Source organism: Barbus barbus (genome assembly GCF_936440315.1).
Source record: "Barbus barbus genome assembly, chromosome: 46".
NCBI classification, from domain to species: Eukaryota; Metazoa; Chordata; class Actinopteri; order Cypriniformes; family Cyprinidae; genus Barbus; species Barbus barbus.
This window is the reverse complement of record NC_136724.1, coordinates 14,881,126-14,900,786: the sequence shown is the minus strand read 5'-3', so window position 1 is coordinate 14,900,786 and position 19,661 is coordinate 14,881,126. Positions and strand designations below refer to the sequence as shown.

At 35.9% G+C, this 19,661-nt stretch overlaps 1 protein-coding gene across 1 annotated transcript; it reads left to right on the top strand.

Moving 5' to 3' along the window:
• The first annotated feature begins 604 nt into the window (after positions 1–604).
• Positions 605–19,030, top strand: LOC306864672 (death-associated protein 1 homolog). The gene is made up of 4 exons (XM_079408827.1): positions 605–882; positions 1,950–2,049; positions 13,765–13,807; positions 16,767–19,030. Exons 1-4 carry the CDS (start codon positions 828–830, stop codon positions 16,884–16,886), a joined length of 318 nt encoding a protein of 105 aa, XP_079264953.1. The 5' UTR covers positions 605–827; the 3' UTR covers positions 16,887–19,030.
• Positions 19,031–19,661: the final 631 nt, after the last annotated feature.

Here is a 19,661-nt window from a genome sequence, read left to right as displayed (position 1 = left end):
TCCTGTCAGATCGTCCATCCTTTGAGTGAGTACAGGTCGGCCAATTTAGTCCGTTAAAATTAACCTTATCAAATAACGCGGTCCCGGACAGTATGCAGGTAAAATCGGAATTTCTCAAGTTTTTGTTAAAAAACAAACACGCTAACAGACTTCATAACTAGCCTTAGTGAAGCGTTCAGGGGGATCTTACCACCCAAGCTCCGCCCACAGAAAAACGTCACAATGTTTACTAACATGAAAAGGGTCCATGTGTCTATAGGACGTTTCCTATCAGATGTCAAATAGACGTCTGTTTAAGATGTTTATGATTTGGAATGTATGTAAAACAGACGTCTGTCAGATGCTTTCCAGATCAAGTGATCTTTAACAGACACTTGCAGACGTGCTGTCTGGGTTGTATATCCAGTAGGATTAATTGAGTTAATGATCTCAGGTATGAAAAAGACCTAATCTCATGTGAGTAATATGTTACCATCAATACCATTTTCTTCCCTCTCTCTATCACTTGTTTGGGCTAGTATGAATTTATTAATAAAAGCTACACGGCTCTTCTACAAATGCATGCAGGTTAACATTTTCTGATTCTCCTCGTATGTTCCACCAGACTTTCCATAGTAAAGAGGAGGCACGTCCTTCCTCAATAAACGCTCCTATTGGTTGGAGCTAACCACTGGCGTCATCACGCACCGTTGCCAAACAATGGGCAGGAAAAAGCCACGTTGACGAAGTCGACAGAAGTGTGCGTTAATTTTAGCCAGGAAACTGAAGGATTTTTTTATTTTGAAGACAACGAAGCGACTCTTTGGAAGAAGCGCTTGACAGCAACCATGTCATCGCCGCCCAAAGAGAAAATCGAGACCAAAGCTGGACATCTTCCTGCTGGTAATGTGTCTGTGCTACTGCTTCTGCTGCTGTTGTTTTTCTGCTTGTGGGAAGTCTAGTGGATCAATCCACCAATGGACGCCTTTTTCATTTGGAAAATGTGATTTATAAAGTGCATTATTGTGGATTTTAGACATTGCATTGGATCTCTTATTTAATAAATGTTAATTAAATTGCATTGAGCCATCCCGGGTTAATGCTGCTGTATAAATAAATTTGTTGGGATATAGCTATGCCTATAAATGAAATAACAGGGTTGTTAGTTCTGTTAGCCATGTGCTCAGGGTGTTTTTTTAGATGTTTCTAAGTTTGTTTACTGTGCAAAAACATGGTGATATATATATATATATATATATATATATATATATATATATATATATATATATATATATATATATATATATATATATGGGGGTGTTTGATAGCAGGGTTGATGCATGAGGCACAATTTTATATATATATATATATATATATATATATGTATAAATGTATGTGTGTGTAATATGATTATTATTACATATAATGAAATAAGGATAAGTTGGAAAGACAGCTGGAATGGGCACAAAAAGACGTCCAACATGGTTGGCGCGTCAAGAAAAAACCTATAATAGAGTAAGAGTTGGTGTCAGCTCTTCATTGTTTACACATATGCTCACAAGGGATGTGAAAGGCATAGTTTTATGGAATTTCCCTAGTGCATGATTTAGCTGATGTGGTGTTATGCTGCTTGCAAGCTCTTCCCAAGTAGCCATTTGTCTCTAAGAGGCAGTGTATGTTAAAGATCAACCATGTTTGATTGTGTGACGTGGCGCAAGATATTTTGGATCTTTTCATCCAAATATTTTTCCTTTCACAAAATGTAAACGTGTGATTTTTCCATTGTCTTTCACTCTGTCAGCATATCTGTCAGTGCGGAGTAAAGTACACAAGAAATCAGATAACGTGTGTAATGGCCCTAAAACTAGGCCAAGGGAAAAAAGATAGCATAAAGTTGCACATTAAAACGGCCACATGTGATTTATATTATTTGATGATATTGTGTAATAAATGCTGTTTATTTGTGGCAGTGAAAGCAGGAGGCATGCGGATAGTTCAGAAGCATCAGTCTGGAAATGATGTGCCAGACAAGAAGAATGACAAAGACAGTAAAGAATATGAGACTGAGATGTAAGTATGCTGACCTTCACATTTCTGAAATGAATTTCAATTCCAGTTCACCATACACCTCTGCACTCACACACTGTTTTTTTCTAGTGAAGCATATGGCTGTCTCTATTTTCAGCTATAGCTTGTCAGAATTATTATTGCTTTTATTGCATTATTGCTTTGTTTTTTATTGATTGATTTTATGAAGTATATTTGAAGAGATTCTAGGCTCATAAGTCTTATAATTCTGATACTTCTCCAACAGAGAATCAAAATCAAAATAGGTTTCAGTTCTTAAACATCACTTCATAACTCTGTAGTATCTATATGCTCATGTTTATGCTTTTTAATTTTGTTTACTTACACTCTACCAACCTTTTAAAACCTCCTCAGATAAACTATTTCCAGCAATAACCAGCCTCTTATCAAGAGAAGCAGCATTTTATTTAAATTTATTGCAAAGCTCACTGTAATACTTCATTCTGATTGGTCAGTCGCTGAATTTTGCAGGTGGATATTTTGAATAATAATATTAGACTGTGATCGATTGTTGTTTAAATAGATATTTTCAATTTTGTCAGAAGTTTCTATTTAAAATGTTTTTTTTTTTTTTTTTCTCTGAAACACTGAAAACAGCAGATCATGAGCTGCTGGCATGTAAGAAAACGCACAGTAAATACATTTATTAAATTGAATTGCATCTTTTGTGATTTGATAATTGCACTAAGCCATATCTTGTTTTAATTTTTAATGCGATTAATCATGCAACTTCTAAGTAACACGAATCTTTATAGACTTTAGTAATGCTATTAAAGCCTTGGTTCAGCATTGAGTCTGAGTTGAACATTTGATCAGTGACACAGGTGTGCAATTCCCATGTGACTGTGGGCACATGGAGAGGTTAAAACAAGAAATGTTTTTCTTAGCTTGGACTTTCTCTGCTCTGTGGTGAAGTAGCCCACACTAAACCAGAATATTAAATATGATGATGAAGTCACTGTTAGTGCCCATCTGTCTCTCGATGACTAAGAGTGAAGGTGAATTTGGCCATCTTTAAACACATTTCTGTATTGGTAAGCACATGACAATCATTTTTGGTTGCAAACTCAACGTAGCAATCTTGGGTGTGTCAGTTAGGAAAATGTAGCAACAGCCGGATATCGCCACATGTTCTTTTTTCCTTTTTCTTCATTGTGGTTGAGTGTGTTTGGATTTCTTTCTTGTTGCTAGGTAGCTTTCTATCTGTTAGTTGCACATGTGCAGTGCGGAAGTTTTACAGTGCTCAGATTTCCATTTGCTTTTGTGTTTTGTTATAGCTGACCAGTTTTCAGCGCTACTGAGGTGTGTTCACAGAGTTTGACTGTTGATTCTGGTGGGCTTTATGGCTTTTTTAGCAATCCCCTCCACCCTGGTACCTGATGACTGATGGGGCATCCCGTTACAGCGGGTCTGCAAGCGAGCCCTTATCAGCTCGCTCAACCTGCTGCAGGAAATCCTACGTGGTGTATCATTCCTGAACAAGCTTAAAGCTGCTTTTAATATCTCTTTGGCTTTCCTTCAGAAACGTGGCAGCCGTTCGCGAGCGGGACATTTCAGAGAAGAGGTTGTAATGTGGTTTCAGTGCCCAAGCACTGTGATGTTAGAATGTGATCCGTCCACCCACGTTATTAGGTTTGGCATTTTCTTGCACCGCTGGCAAGCCAAGAGGAAACTCGCCATTTTCCTGTGTAGTCTCTTTGTGCTCAGATGGTTCTCCAAAGCTTGTTTTAGTTGTTGACAACAATGAGATTCTTTGCATGGTTATTATGGTGGTTGGTTATTATCAGTTAATTCAATCTTTTTTGTTGTAGTTATAGGCTAATAGTATGTTATAGGCTAGTTATTTTGTCTGCTTGGCTGATTAATGGATGTTTCTTCACCTTTGTGTTGATTCCCAAAACTCCCAATTTAATTGTTTTTATTTTTTTTGTTTTTCTTATTTAATCAGAGGGGTTTCATTTAAAGTTAGGCAAAATAAAAACAGGAACAAGTCAATACAGGAGAAATCATCTTCTATAAATGTTTTATTTTTCCAAATATTTAATATTAATATAAAAATATGTAAATCTATTTACTTTTTTCAAGTGAATGCTAAGTGAATTAATTTAATGAATGTATTATATTAACTAATTATTGCTGTTAAATTTAAAATACTCTCATATTTAAATATAATTGGAATACATTTAATCGATTTTATTATCATTTCAGCATTTTTCTGTATGTATCTGTATTTATGTAACTGCATACAGTGATTTTCAGTCACTAAATAAGCAACAATAGCTCATTCACACTATACCGTAATTAACAAAATTACAAGGGTTCTGACTTGTAAAAAGTGTTCACATCTTCGTAGAACTCATAATCACAACTTCAAATACGCTCTGACTTGTATCTTCTGACTACTGTCATGCAGAAGTGGCAGCAACTTTAGTAGTAAAATTCTTTAGTAATATTTCTGTTTAATAATTCTAAAACTGAGTACTTATGATGTCAAAATAAAGCTAGAATAATCTGACATGAATCTGATTAAATAATATATATAACACAGAGATGAATAACTAACTTATGTAAGATTAAGGCATTTGCAAAAAAAAAGATACATATTATATAGTGGCTCATTTTGATTAATAGTGTTGCCATAGAAACTCATAATTCCAAATCAAAGGAAATGAACCGCTCAGAGCTAATATTAATGTTAATATTTAGGGCCACTAAAAAAGTGAAATGATCATACCCTAATTTTGGAAGTGATATAGATAATCAAATTACATTTACCAACCAAGGAGACAGTTTTGCTTCTGATCCACCATGTTACTTGTGGCCCTTTATTATAATGTATGCATGTGGGGGACTCACAAAACTAAACACAATAATCCATCAGCAAAAGTGAGTCATTTTGCTGAATGCTTGCCATTAAAGATGTCTGACACACATTTAGTGAGTCAAAAGAAAAAGAATTTGCCAATATAATGAACCAGACAAGGACAAAATGCAAGACAATAGTTGCAAATAGAAGCTCAACAACAGAGAGAGACTGAAACAAAATCCTTCACAACACATCCTCAGAAAGTGAGTTTAGTTTCAGAACGCTGGAATGAGGGAAATTGTACAGTAGTTGTACAAGGCCTGGTATAAGGAGCCAAAGCTGAACAATGGCCTGAAGTAACATGCCTGAATTGTCATCTTGCACTCGATTTCCTTCATCTGGGTTGGTTTTGTTTGGCGAAAGCTAAGCAGTGTCCTCTGCAAACATTATTCCTTCACAATACTCCCATACGTGCCTTTAAACCAATTCACAGATGTTTTCAGTGAGATCAGGATGAAGTCTAATGCTTTCCTTGGCCACGGATCATTGAACCTTTTATGAGCAGCTCTGGAGTGAGAAAGTCCATCTCAAAATTGAGTTTCAGTTTGATTGAAGCGTTCCTGCTCTGTTTTTCATCTTTTATTATAGATAATAATACATTTTTAAGTGTGTCCAGTGGCCGAATACGCCAGACATGCACACACTCTCCCATGTCTTGCTCTGTTCACTCTTCCTCCATGTTCTCTTTGCTATCAGAGGGATAGCTTGTAAGCAGGTGGCTTCTGATGAAAAAATTGCACATTTGTCGAAGCAAGTCAAGTGGCACTGTCTGGGGACTACCTGTCAAATGTGATTTAGGCTTCTCAGATGGATCGGAGGCCAAAATGGAATGGGTCTGAGATGCTAATGTGATGTGCTGTGCTGGTGAGCTCACTCCTTGATGCCTCCGCTGTCTTCCCTGTCCTTTCTTCATACTTAATCCAAAGTATATTTTGGCCATCCGCGATTTGCAATGATCCATAATTTTTGTCATCAGGAGTATCCAAGCATGCAACATTCGCTAAAACAGTTGCGCCTCTTTTTGCGTGCTTCGTAATATGCATTACTGTTCAAAAGTTTGGGGGGGTTGAGATTTTTTTGAATGTTTTTGAAGTCTCTTATGCTCATCAAGGCTTCATTTATTTTATCAAAAATACAGTAATATTGTAAGGTACTGTTGCAGTTTGCAATACTTGTAATTTTGAATCAAATGTAATTTGTTCTGTGTTGCATGATCATTCTAATATGCTGATTTAGTAATCTAAAAACAATTATCAATAGCATAATTGAAAACGGTTGTAATATTTAAGTTGTAATACAGTCTTAATATTTTCATGGGTAAAATGAATAGATATGAATAAGAATATATGAACAGAGAATAGAGGGATAAATCTTTGATTAATGGAAAATCCAAAAGAACAGCATTTATTAGAACTATTTTTTTTCTAACAAAGTTTGTTACTTTTGATTAATTAAATAATGGCAGTATTAGCCAACTGAGCAGTAGTGAATAATATAATATTATCAGGGTTTGAAATTAACACCTGCCAAATGGGGTAAAAATCAGCTGTGGCAGGTAACGTCGTCAAATCACTAGCTAATTTGGCGGGTTACTCATTAACTTCTTGGGGAAGTTCATGCAAGCCAAATCTGTGCAGGTTTAGCGCAAAAACTGAACTCGTGAGACATCATGACATTATCGAGTATATTGCAAAAACCAAACAAAACACACCTACAGAGTGCACGCATACGCGACATGAACGCACTAACTTTAGAGTGCGTTCTTTCACTGCTTGATTCAGTCTATTAATATGCATTAAAATGATTACATAATTCAAGATAAGGGGGCAGGAAATGTATATATTTATATAGTTAATAAATAACTATAAATATAAGGAGTGCCGTTTTTTGATTTTATACAACAATTCAATAAAGTTAATATCAAGAGACTTATGTTTTAGACACCCTATTGCCTGTTTTTGCTCTATTTTGCCAACAAAATTTTTTTCCGAACACATCCACAGCGCTGTTTTGCGTCTCTGAGCAACATGACGGTGTTTCGTTCCTGTTTAAATGATTCAGTTCAATCGCAATGACTCGCTTATTAACAGTGACTTGCTGCCACCTATTGGCGGTTTTAATTTGACATTTAAAGTATCTTTTCATTTTTTAAATAATTTCAAATATCAGTATTTAACATTTCATGTTTAAAATATCAAAACTTTATTTATGCATTTGTAACTGCAGGTTAAAGCATTGCATGTCCCTCTAAGCTGCATTAATGTGAAAATACATCTAATTGCCATAAACCTCTGCAAAGATGAATTTTCTTGATACTGATTTCATTTGTTTAATAACAGCCTAAATGTATTATTATAATTGATTGATTAAATGTAAGAATTTGACTCAAAAGATGATGCACACTTTTAGAAAAAATGACTATAAAAGGTAAAAATGCCCATAAAAGGTTCAAATCAATTCAAATTTTTTGGAAAAGATTAATTTCTATCACTGCTGTGAACTGACCACACAGAATATGAAGAATATCAAAAACTGTAGGAGTCAGCTGTCCACGGCAGTCCTTAAGATGTCAGCACAACAACACACTCAGCAAATTATCATCTAATTATCTTTATCGATAAAATCCCATAAAATATTGAGATTTTTTTTTTGTCAATATCACACACCCTTAGTACTGACACAAAATGATTTGCAATGGTCGCTTTGTCACGTCCAGTGTAGACAACCTCAAGCTGTTGGTTTATTTCAGGTTTTTACATTTTTTTGGCAAATAGAAGTTATGAATGGCCGGTAACTTAAAAATTTAGTGTATGTATATATATATATATATATTATACACACACACACATATATACATACATTTTATAACATTGCTTATTTTGTGACGTGGATTTTTGTTTGGTTTCATTGAAATAATTAGTCAGAATATTAAGGCATCTCAGTATGTCAAGTAACAGTTTTCATGAGACGGTAAGAGTGTGTGTAACACATGGAGTGTGATTGCTGGTAACAGGCAGGCAGATTCAGGTCATTAGTTGAACCTTGGAGCAGAAGCTGTTTCTGTAGTAGCTCATAGGCTGGATTGCGACTATTCTCACACACTGCAGTCAATTTTTGGCCATTTCACAGTAACTTCATCCACTGCGCTGGGGGAAACAACACCACATTTCAGCCCCTGCTAAAGCGCATCCCACAGCCTGCGTTCCTGTGAAAATTGGCAAGGGGTGCTAACTTTCAATAAAGCAACACGAAAAAAAGGAAAATAAAAATAGACAGTTTGATGACAATTATTTCCACGCTAGTTTCCCTCTCTGCACTGTTTAGCGATGTGTGCTGACGCTATTGGAATAATGGGCTCTTGGTGTGTTGTTTCAGTTAATCTGCTTAAATTTGCCTCACTGCTGTGTCGGAAGAACTTTTGTATAACTATATGTTATCTCATTACCACAGAAGTTACTTTTCAAATGTTCCTCCTGTCAGTCAAACCACACATGGAGCTGCATAACTAAAGTCCAAATCTGACTTCCCCATCTGCCCTGAGGAAAAGATCTTTTGTGCATTATCTAGATTTTTGCCCAACTGGATCCTAAAATCGGTCTTAATTGTGAGTATTTTAGTTTGGCAACACGTGTTTCCCATTTTTTCATCATCGGTTTTTGGCAGGAATGTGAATTTCTAATTTAGTTAGTTTCACTACTGCAAACTGTTGTATGATTATAAGGAACAGATACCGATGCCGTTTTACCCCATACCTCAGTTCATTTCAGAGGGGAAGGGCTTTTTAATCGGATAATAGTAATTATAGCAAGCCATTCATCAGAGTGCTATTGTGTCTGTGTCGTGCCACCTGTGTGTGGTTTTTCTAACCTATCATCAGGCCACACAGAAAGCTCAGCAGAATTGTAACACCTCTCATTAACAAACTCCTGCTCATGTCATTTCATGTTCATTTATTGAATATTTTGGTTCATTTGATTATGGTTTCAGCCGCCAGCAAGAGTGAACTACTCTGAGCTCTGTTTTACAGATGCTTTCCTCCGTCCATCCCTGTGTTTATATTCTGTTGATGTTGAGACCTTCAGGTCCAGTCCAATTTTGCTTCGTTTGTACGGTTCATTCCCTCAGCTCCAGATGAGAGGTTTTTGCTGTTTCCTCCCGATTTAGATCATCAGTAAATAAAAGCTATACCACGTGGTTGCCATGACGACAGCAAGTTGTGAGCGTCTGTGCCGACTTGTTAGTTGCCTTTGCTCCTGAAGCTGAGTTTGCTTGTAATGTCCCAGCTCACTCTCTTCCTACACACAATCTCTATCACTCTCTACAGGGGGTCTTCCCACATCATATATATATATATATATACCACTCAAAAATTTGAGATCAGAAAGACTTGTAATGTTTTTTTAAAGAAATCTCTATAGAAGTTGCATTTATTTGATCAAATATACAGAAAAAAAACAATATCATGAAATATTACAATTTAAAATAATGGTTTACTATTTTAATATACTGTAAAACATAATTTATTCCTGTGATGCAAACCTGAATTTTCAGCATCATTACTCCAGTCTTCAGTGTCACAGTGATCCTTCAGAAATCAATCTAATATGCTCATTTATATCAATATTGTAAACCATTTTTGCAGCTTAATGTATTTTGGAACCTGTGATACTTTTTCAGTATTCTTTGAATAAAAAGTAAAAAAAGAAAAGAAAAACAGAACGGCATTCTTTTAAAAAAGAATAATACCGTTTAAATGTTTGGGGTTGGTCATTTATTTATTTAAATTTTTTAGCAAGGATGTGTTAAATCAATAAAAAGTTATGGTAAATACTTATATTTAAAAAAACAATTTATATATATATATATATATATAATTTATTTATTTTTTATAAATGCAGTTTTTTTTTTTTTTTTTAGCTTTTTATTCATCAAAGAATCCTGACAAAAGTATCACATGTTCCCAAAAAATATTAAGCAGCAAAAAATGATTCCAACATTAATAAATGATTTCGGAAAGATCATGTGAAAAATCAGTTTTGCGTCACATGAATAAATTATATTTTACAGTATATTAAAATAGAAAATCGTTATTTTAAATTGTAGTAATATTTCACAATATTACTGTTGTGTGTTATACACACACACACACACACACACACACACAACTCCAGTCTTCAGTGTCACATGATCTATCAGAAATAATTCCAATTTGATGATTTGCTGCTTGGGAAACATTTCTTATTATCAGTATTGATATTAACTGTGTTGATATTAACGAATATTTTTGTGGAAAACACAAATAAGTAAGAGAGATTTAAAAATCTACATTAATTTTATTCACCAAGGAAACTTTCCATTTATCAAAGAATTCTGGAAACAAATGCATCACGGTTTTCACAAAAATATTAAGCAACAAATACTTCCTCAACCTTAATAACAAGAATTATTGTTAATAACTAAGCTTCAATAATTGATAACTAAACGTCAAATCAGCATATTAGAATTATTTTAGAAGGATCATGTGACACTGCTGCCTTCTATATAAATTGTAGACTGTCTTCTGCACAAGAAAATTCTGCCTTGGCTTTCACTTAAGTATTTCAGTTATTGACCTTCATATTAACCTTGTAATCTATTTCAGTTTGTGTTTTTTCCATCAGTGATTTTACCTAAATTAGACACTCTTTAAGACTTAAAACGTCTCTGGCCTGGTGTAAACCCAAGCACACTGCTGCCACCCTCAGCTGAGGAATGGCGTTGCTGAGAAAGGAGTTTGGGTGAACTGTGTACCCGATTTACATTTTTATGTATGATAAATCTTAATCTGTACACAAAGTAAGTTCAAAGTATTGGGGTTAATAATTATATCCCAATACATACCTTTTTGAATAACCTCCAAAGGAGAAATAGATAAGATGTATTTTATCAGTTTTTATGTTCTCATCCTTTTCCATTCAGCAAAATCTAAACAAGCTATAACAGTTTAGAAATATAATCCTGCTTGCTTTTTTGAATTCATTCACAGTATGATTTCAGCAACTTGGCATTTGATCCCAAAATCTCACATTTTCTTGAAACAGGGCTTTATAAGATTTTTGCCCTTAGAAAATGGAGTGTCCGGTTAATCTGAGATTATACAGCTGTCTCTTTTAAAAGATAGGAAGCTATGAGACAGGTTGAGCAGCACTGTTATGCCTCAAAGTGAGATTATCCCTTTGGCAAGTCTCTCTCTCTCTCTCTATTTTTCACTGTCTTGAGCTATCTTTGGAGTTTCCTTGGCTTCTCAGCGAGATGAAAGCCACAAACTTCTGACATACTGGATTTCACAGCATTAGAGATGGAGCCCTTTCTCACAATGCCCTCATTTATGTTCAGTCTCAAGAATGTTGAGACATCAGGATGTGTCTCACGCTGTGATAACGACTGAATTTTCTCCTTTTCTAGCTCTGTTTCCTGCAGCGTGCGAGCGGTGGTGTAATGTACTACAGCTGCAGTAGTACTTTACAGGGGCTACTGGAAATCGGCCACTCTTCAAACTTTCTCTTTGACATTTATAATTCTATTTCCAATTGACCATTTTTCTTGTCAAGGTCAATTATCACTCTTGACCTTCTGTTCTGACTTAGTGCTTTAAGGGAAACGGTTGGCTTTGGAAAATGAATGAGAGTCATTTCTGAGGCTGACGGCTTGCTCAAGCCTGGGGCCATGTTCATGATGGTGGCGGTAAATTCCCTGTCCCTCGGGAATTTTTATAGACCATTTTGTACCTTACCCACTGCCTGGAGCACCTGGTTTTGCGTCAGACCCCTCCGCTTACTATCCCCGCCCCCTAGTTTCCACATGCAGGCCTTGAGAACTGACCAGGACTTAAAGGAAGAGTTCACCTATGATATTTATATTTTATCATCATTTACTCACCAGCAGAACTGGGTAATAACTGATTACATGCAATCTGGATTACATAATCAGATTCCAAAAATGAAGTGCTTGTAATTAGATTAAATTCAATTTTTAAATACTGAAATGAGACTACAGTTACTTTTTTGATTGATTAATTTTAAACATAGTCACTCATTCACAAATTATTCATAATTTATTAATTCTCCCTAATTCTTTTTAATGTTTAATATTTTCCTTTCTGTTATGCCTACGTTATGTTTTCTTTGCATTTTAATGTCAATACGGTGCAATATTATCCTATTTAAATCAATGTGATGAACAAGTTGGGTGAAAAGTAATCAAAAAGTAGTCTGATTATATTACCTAAAATATGTAATGGATTACATTACTAATTTCTGTCATGTAATTTAGAATCAGTAAATTATAGTATAGTTTATTGTATATTTGATTGATTCAACAGTGGATTCAGTGTAAATTATTTCCCCAAAAAATATAATATCAAAAAGCATTTACTTTTCAGTTGACCTCATCAGTGCCATGCGGTCTATTGGTTAATGTTAACCAATGTACAAATAGCTATTTAGGAAGTATCTTGTTAATTGATTTGTATTCCATGATAGCCAACAATTAGAAGAATAATTATCATGCTAATCCCGCTGTAATTGTTGGCCCGGTGAATGTGGATCACACATGCAGAATGCGAAATCTATATGATGTTGTTTCCATCAGTGCTGTAGCTAATTTGCTGCATTAGCATTCCATCCATGCATCCGATTAGATACGTGTCCGGACGGAGAAGACGCTTCCTTCCAGCGGTTCTGTGGAGTAGAGGGCATCTGCTGACAGCCGCGTCCGGTCTCTGATTGAGCTCGATTTTACTTGAGCTCCCGCGTACATAATGATGCTGCCTGTTGACCTTCAGCTAATCAGCACAGGCCTCACACTTTGATTTCATGCAGCCGACAATCTGCTGTCAGCTCGACATTGATAAAATTATAAAATATATATTTGTGGATGCTGATAAATGATCTGTCACAAAGCCTTGCTATATCTTTTGGGCTTTGTGATATAGCTACTACAATACAAAATCTTAATATATCTTAAGTAAAATAATTAATATCCAAATATTTATAATAATTCATTAAATATTCATAACTATTCACATTCAATAACTTACAATTCAGTAATTATTGTGTAATATTTTATTCAATATTATCTTTTTAAAGTTTACTTTTCAAATATTAACCTTAAAGTATATTGTATACTTAATTAAATACAGCCATTTAAGTAAAATTTAATATCGATGTACATTCAAAGTCTGTAATGCAAGAATGTCAGTCTGAGATACAGTGGGATTTGCTATACATTCAAATCTGTAACGTTAAGAGTAAAATTAGTTAATGTAGTTGGAGAGGATCTAGATGGAAGAAGAGGATAGTTTACTGAAATTCACATTCACATGTATTGGATCTCTTATAAACCTCTCTTATAAATATATGTTTGGAAACCTCATCTCGTTTCACCCATCTTACCAGCAAACAAACTTTGGCCTTCATCGTTTGAATAAATTTAGTGTAAAGGTATCTCTTGCCTAGACACAAGGCAGCATTATTGTGCCAAATCTGGCTGAAATCCGTGAAAGGATTTTTCCCCCTCTCTAAAATATGAGTGGTGTTCTTCATTACCAGAATACAGAGTTATTCGTGTTCTCCTTCACATATTCCCTGTGGAAAAACTAATGATGCTAAAAAATCAGAGACTGATTAATATACAGGCTTATTTACAATTGACATGAGACTGGTTTGCTTCATAGACGCTTTATCATCTGTTTTGCTTATACTTCATTAACAAGCTCATATATTTAAACTTTTTTTTTTTTTTATAAATGCTTTGTTTGTAACTGTGGCTTTCTTATTTTCCCCGATCTCTAGCCCACCAAAGCTACCTGTTGTGGTCTCAGGAGTTGTCACTAAGGTAGGTACACATGCCAATTGATTACATAACATCTAAATCAAAGGCCAGATTGTCTCTGGTCCAACATTAAGTTTTTTATTGGTCTCTACCAGTTAACTGTCTATTGGCTTCATCCAGAGCAACTTAAGAGCAACCGCCGCTGTTTGCAAAAGATCTATTCATACCAAAAACTGATAACTGAATGTTTATCAGGCTAAATTCTCCCTTGTACTGTAGGTGACACTGATGTATAAATGCACCAGTTGGTCTGCCGACAGTAGGTTTTTCTGTATGTATACATTAATGTACACAAAATGTGTAATATTATACATTTCTATTATTTTATTCTATTATGTACATATTTAAATCTTATCGGTCTGTCAGTTTTACTTTGACATTTTGGACTGCTGTACGTATAAAAAATATTGAAGCATGTGAATGTTTATACTCAGTTTGAATAGCACCATAGGAACACCTTATTCATATTCAAACATTTACCTGCAAACAAATATTTGCATCTGGTGTGAATGGTTCTTTAAATAATCAAAAGCAGCACCAAATTAATTTTAAACCTGCTCATATTTAAAATCACTGACGCTTGGCTTTCTGAAACCCGAGCCCGAGGCTCAGACATAGACAGTTTGCTCTGATAAAAGGCGTTTTAATCTTGCATCACTTATAGAGATGATATCAATAGTCCAATGCACTTGAGACTCTGTATTTGGTTTGTTGAAGAGCTCGTCCCATAGAGTCCACTCTGCTCATTTCCAGCCCAAGCTGACCTTAATCCGCTCTGCCGCCACAGGATTGGCCGCGTCTCAGGATTTATTGTGTCTTGATCGAGGCTGTGACATAATGCATCCATCTGTGCACACTTACAAGGATGAGCGTGCAGCGTTATGTGGGAGATTTTGCTATATTTTTATTTACAGTCCTCGATTTAAACATCAGGTGTATAAGAGAACATTTTGTTTGATTATGCATGTCACAGTGTGTGACCCTAGATGCACATGGAGCACTTTTACTGAGGCAGTGGGCTCCTTTTACTTTGAAGTGATCTAAATAGTGCTCAAGTGGCACAATTTCTGCAATATTTCCTCTCTAAATACTCACATCTGAGGCTCTTTTTGTCCTCTGGCAAGCTGGTAAACAGACAGAAAACAGAAAATGCCATGCTTGTGTTCAGTCTTGGCTTGTTAAACTGTCTTGGACTGTCCACCCCGTAATCTACTTCAAAAGCTTCACATATTTGCTCTGAAACACTCTCTCATACAGATTAAAGTGATGCTGAAGAATGTCTGCGACTGCTGCTTTCTCGCAATAGGATTTTTATCCTTACTGGGCATCCAGCGGCTGCATATCAGATGCTTCTGTGTGCCGCTTTTCTTTTCATGTTAATATAGACATGAAACTAAGGCAAAGAGCTCTCAGCATCTCTTAAAAAGTAGTTTAGATTTTTAAAAAGATGGCAACCAGAAAATATATAGAGATGTCTTTGTTGCTGATATGACTCGTCATAATTAAGCAATATAGCATTTTGGTACATTCTGAGCAACAGCACAGCTGTGAGTGATATTCCTTAGAAATTTAATGTTTTACATTACAAAACAGTCACATGTTCGTTCTGAGCAGAAAATAATTTTATGTTGTGGTATTTACAGCTTTCTTTTCAAAAGGTAACATTTAGAACTAGATAAAAGGAAAGTTAATGTCTTTTTCAAATGGGAACACTGTTATTTATATGTTTCAAACTTTTGAAGCAAAATAATGTTAAGCATTTACAAATTTTTATATTTTTTTTTCTCAAAACATAAACAAAAATTCATTTTAATTGTTCAAATTACATTACATTTAATTTCAATTTAATTTTGATTAGTTCTGTTTACGTTTGTATTCACTACCATTTAGTCATTTTAGTGCTTCAGCTTATTAAGGTTAGTTGCCAAAACAATATTTCTAATTTTCTTTAAAGGGGGTACAATGCTGTTTCATGCATTCAGAGTTGTTTACACTGTTAAAGAGTTGGATTCTCATGCTAAGCATGGACAAAGTTAAAAAAAATAAATTTGGACATATAATAGAGTATTTCTGTGGCAAAAAAAGTTTCGGAGTTTTTTTCGATCGTGGTTCTTGTTGACGTAAACGACAGTGGAACTCCTTATATGGGCATTTCTCCCGTAAGAACGCGCCCGTGCACGCATCGACCAGAGCGAGAGCGCGCCCATCAACGAGTTTCATTCGGCAGCACTGCACAGGACTCCCTCGGGAGGAATGTCTCTAAAGAAATGTGTTTTTGGTTGTAAGGGAAAGATAACCTTGTTCACCTTCCAAAAAGAACCCACCGTTACGTGAACAGTGGATATAGTTTGTTTTTCCGGGGCAGCAATGGAGTTTCTCAAGTTTTTTGTTGACGAACGTTTTATAAACAAGGCCCAGTTCAACGCTGGATTTGCACATAGTTTAATACTGAAAGATGGAGCAGTCCCAGCTATAAAAGATCCCGATCATGATTCAGAACTGCAGATGGTAAGTGAAACGGCATCAAATGTCTGTTTTGTTGGCAATCGGTGCAAGTGCTCGTCACTATTTAGCTCCGCCCACACGGCACGCCTCCAGGAGCTCGGCTTTTTCCGGAGAAAATCGTGAAGCTGTAACTTTCTTTTATTAATATAATAAAACTAAAGACTTTTTGGAGATATAAAGGATGCAGTACTACTCTATAGGTACTCTAGATTAATATGAGATTGGGTGAAACGGTGCGTGTTAGGTCCCCTTTAAATTCTCACGATGCTTTTGAGAAAAGCAGCCCTGGTTAAGAACCAAGTACTCTTGGAACACCCTTCGGCCAATCAGATTAGAGAACCACGACTGAGTTTTGTACAATTATTGGTGTGATTTACTGCACACGAGGCATTTGCCATGTCACTTATCATATGCACATATTGTAATTAGCTGTGTTGTTATTGGTTGTCCTTCTCAGGGGGATAAAGACTTCACCCCTGCTGCTGCCCAGGTGGCCCATCAGAAACCTGTGCCTGCGGTACAGAAGTTGCCCTCGGCCCACCACATCAACCAGCACATCCACCAACCCCGGAAGTGAGCCTTACACAACTCTAGACCACCCCGGCCCCCCTGCACAGGGCCAGGACCACACCACCCCAAACACCTGCTCAGGTTGCCAGGGATCTCTTGCTGTCAAGCATTCCATACGCCCCCCTCCCCCTTCCGTCTGTGCCTGCAAGTGTCCTGTTTTCACCATTATCATGACACGCGTTCCTCTTCCGTTTTGTTTTTTTTTAACCTGTAGATCATTGCAACACTAAAATTGAAAGCTCCATTGCAAATCACTGATCAGAAACATGTTAATTATGTGCATTCACTTCATAAGGGGATGCATGGAGCTGTGTTTTATTTAGTTTTAATTTAATCTTACATGAATAGTTCCAGAGATGTAAATTGTATAAATCTTTTTTTTTTTTTTTTTGGAAGTCGGTGAATGTTGTATATTAGGCATTAGGTACTAGGTGTGGCTATCTGAATAAAGAGTTAATATAAAACCACACATGCCTTTTTGCTCCTGAAAACACATTCATAAGATAGAATTGCATTGCCTGATGGAAATATCAGTGCTTTCACAAACAAGTAGTAACATGTAAGGCTGAAATGATTTACAAAACTGCTAAAGAAATTCTGTGTGCTTTGGGTTGAATTCATTTCAGACATTTTTGAAGAATAATGTTTTTCAATGTTTGCTTAAAAAAAAATCATGCTAGAATTACCGTGTTTGTGTGCTTGAAAGAGTCCAAGATAATAGAAAAAACATAGAAAAGTAACAATTAAGGTTAAAATTATCTTCAAAACAATGTTTTATGCCATTTTGAGCTGTTCATGACAGCAGTCTGGGCTGAATTGTACTAATTTGTGGAGAGTAAAAAAGTAGAGGAATTTCAGTATTTGCATTGAATGCATGCACTGAAAGTAAAAAAAAAAAAAGTAAACAATTGCCATGTCTTTTTTGTCCTATTAAATATTTTTATGAGGTTAGTAAGTATATGCACTCAGCTCAGCATGAAAAGTTCTTGTGTAATCCCATGTCCTACTTTTCACGGTCTATGAACTAGTAGAGTGGCAAAGCCCGTCAGCTTCCTGTTCTCCTCCGCCTCAGCCCATGCGGCGCTGAGCCACCAAACCTAATGCCACTCAGGATTTGCCCCGTTCTCTTCCTCTGTTTCATTATCGCATGTTCTCCAGCTCTCCTCCTATCCCGCTCCGTTAACTTTGTGCTCCACTCAGGTGTCGATAAGAGCCAGCAGCTGCCGCAAACTTCAGGTTGTTCCCACAGCATGTTCTGGGCCCAAAGCAGCAAGACATGCATGCGTGCCATTAGCAGACCAGCTGGCCAAACCTGCTGTTCCCACTCGGACAAGGTGAACCTCAAAAGCATGAGTGGCAGCTAAACCCTTACGAAATGTCATGTTTCGGGTCAAGGTTGTACTTTCCCACAGCATGGTATCTGGAAATCGAGCACTGGCTTTGAAGCCAGTTCAGAGTGACCCAAACTCTGGGTCTATCTGACATTCAGGCCTTCTCAAGTGTATTTGTTTTTGATAGGCTATCAGCACTAGAGCAGATCCCACATCAGTGCATTGGTTCTCCAGCGCAGGGCACTTCGTTGTTGTTAATGCAGTGTTGTCCTGAGGCAAGTGCTGACCTTGCAAGACTGATAAGTCCCTCAGCGTGGTTAGCTGCCAGTGACCTCAATAGCTTAATGAGGTGTGTGCTTCACCTTTACTCCTGCTCAAAGTTCAACAAATGGAGTCACACTTTGGATTTATAAAGAAGTTTTTATTCCAAAGTTACAATGAGATTCTTCTTCCAAGCATTGCTAGTTATTACTTTTGGTTTACAACCTAAAGTAGTGTAAACACAGTGTTATTTTAAGATAACGGGGTGACCTGACATAAGGTCTGCATTGGTCTTTGCATCTTTATGAATTTAGCTGTGTGGAGTGTGTAGTCTTGAGTGTTGGACACCGAGGCACAGTGGTGCTGTTTGAGATGATGTGACAGCGAGAAGATATTTCAAACAAATAACCCTACACATTCTTTAATTAAACATTTTATTTTTCTGCATGCAGAAGCATTCATACCTGAGATTTGTTGTGATATGTTTGAATTTGGATGAACTGTTTCCAGCTCTGAAAGAAATAATTTACATATTAAATTAAAATAACAAATGAGGGAGAAAAATATTTACTATACAGTACCTTTGTAAAGTCTTACTTTGCTGCACATTATTTGCATTTTCATATACCAAGATATCCAGGATAAGGTTAAATATTAAGAATATTTAATAATAATTAATTTATATTATTAATAACAGTATTTTGAAGGCAAAGTTCAGTTTCACTATTGGGAGAGCCACTGGCACAGCTTGCCACAAAGCTATTGTTTTTGGAAAATGGTTTAATAATTCATGGCTAATCTTTAGCTAAATAATTTTTGTTTTTTTACACAAGCAATTCAGCAATATACAAGACTTACAAAGTTTTGGGTCGGTAAGTTTTATATATATATATATATATATATATATATATATATATAATATGAATAAACGGTTCAAAAGGAAAGCGTTTATTGTAAATAGAAATCTTTTGTACCATTACAAAATTCTTCAGTCACTTTTGATTAATTTAATGCATCCATGCTACATAAAAGTATTAATATTTTTAAAACAAATCTCACTCACCCTAAACTTTGAACAGTAGTGTGCATGATATATATTTTTAAAACTGTATACTTTTGTGTTGGCTTTCATGTAGAACTATTTACTTTGACATGCAAAGAAATGTTTAGCCTTTTTTAAATGCACCTCT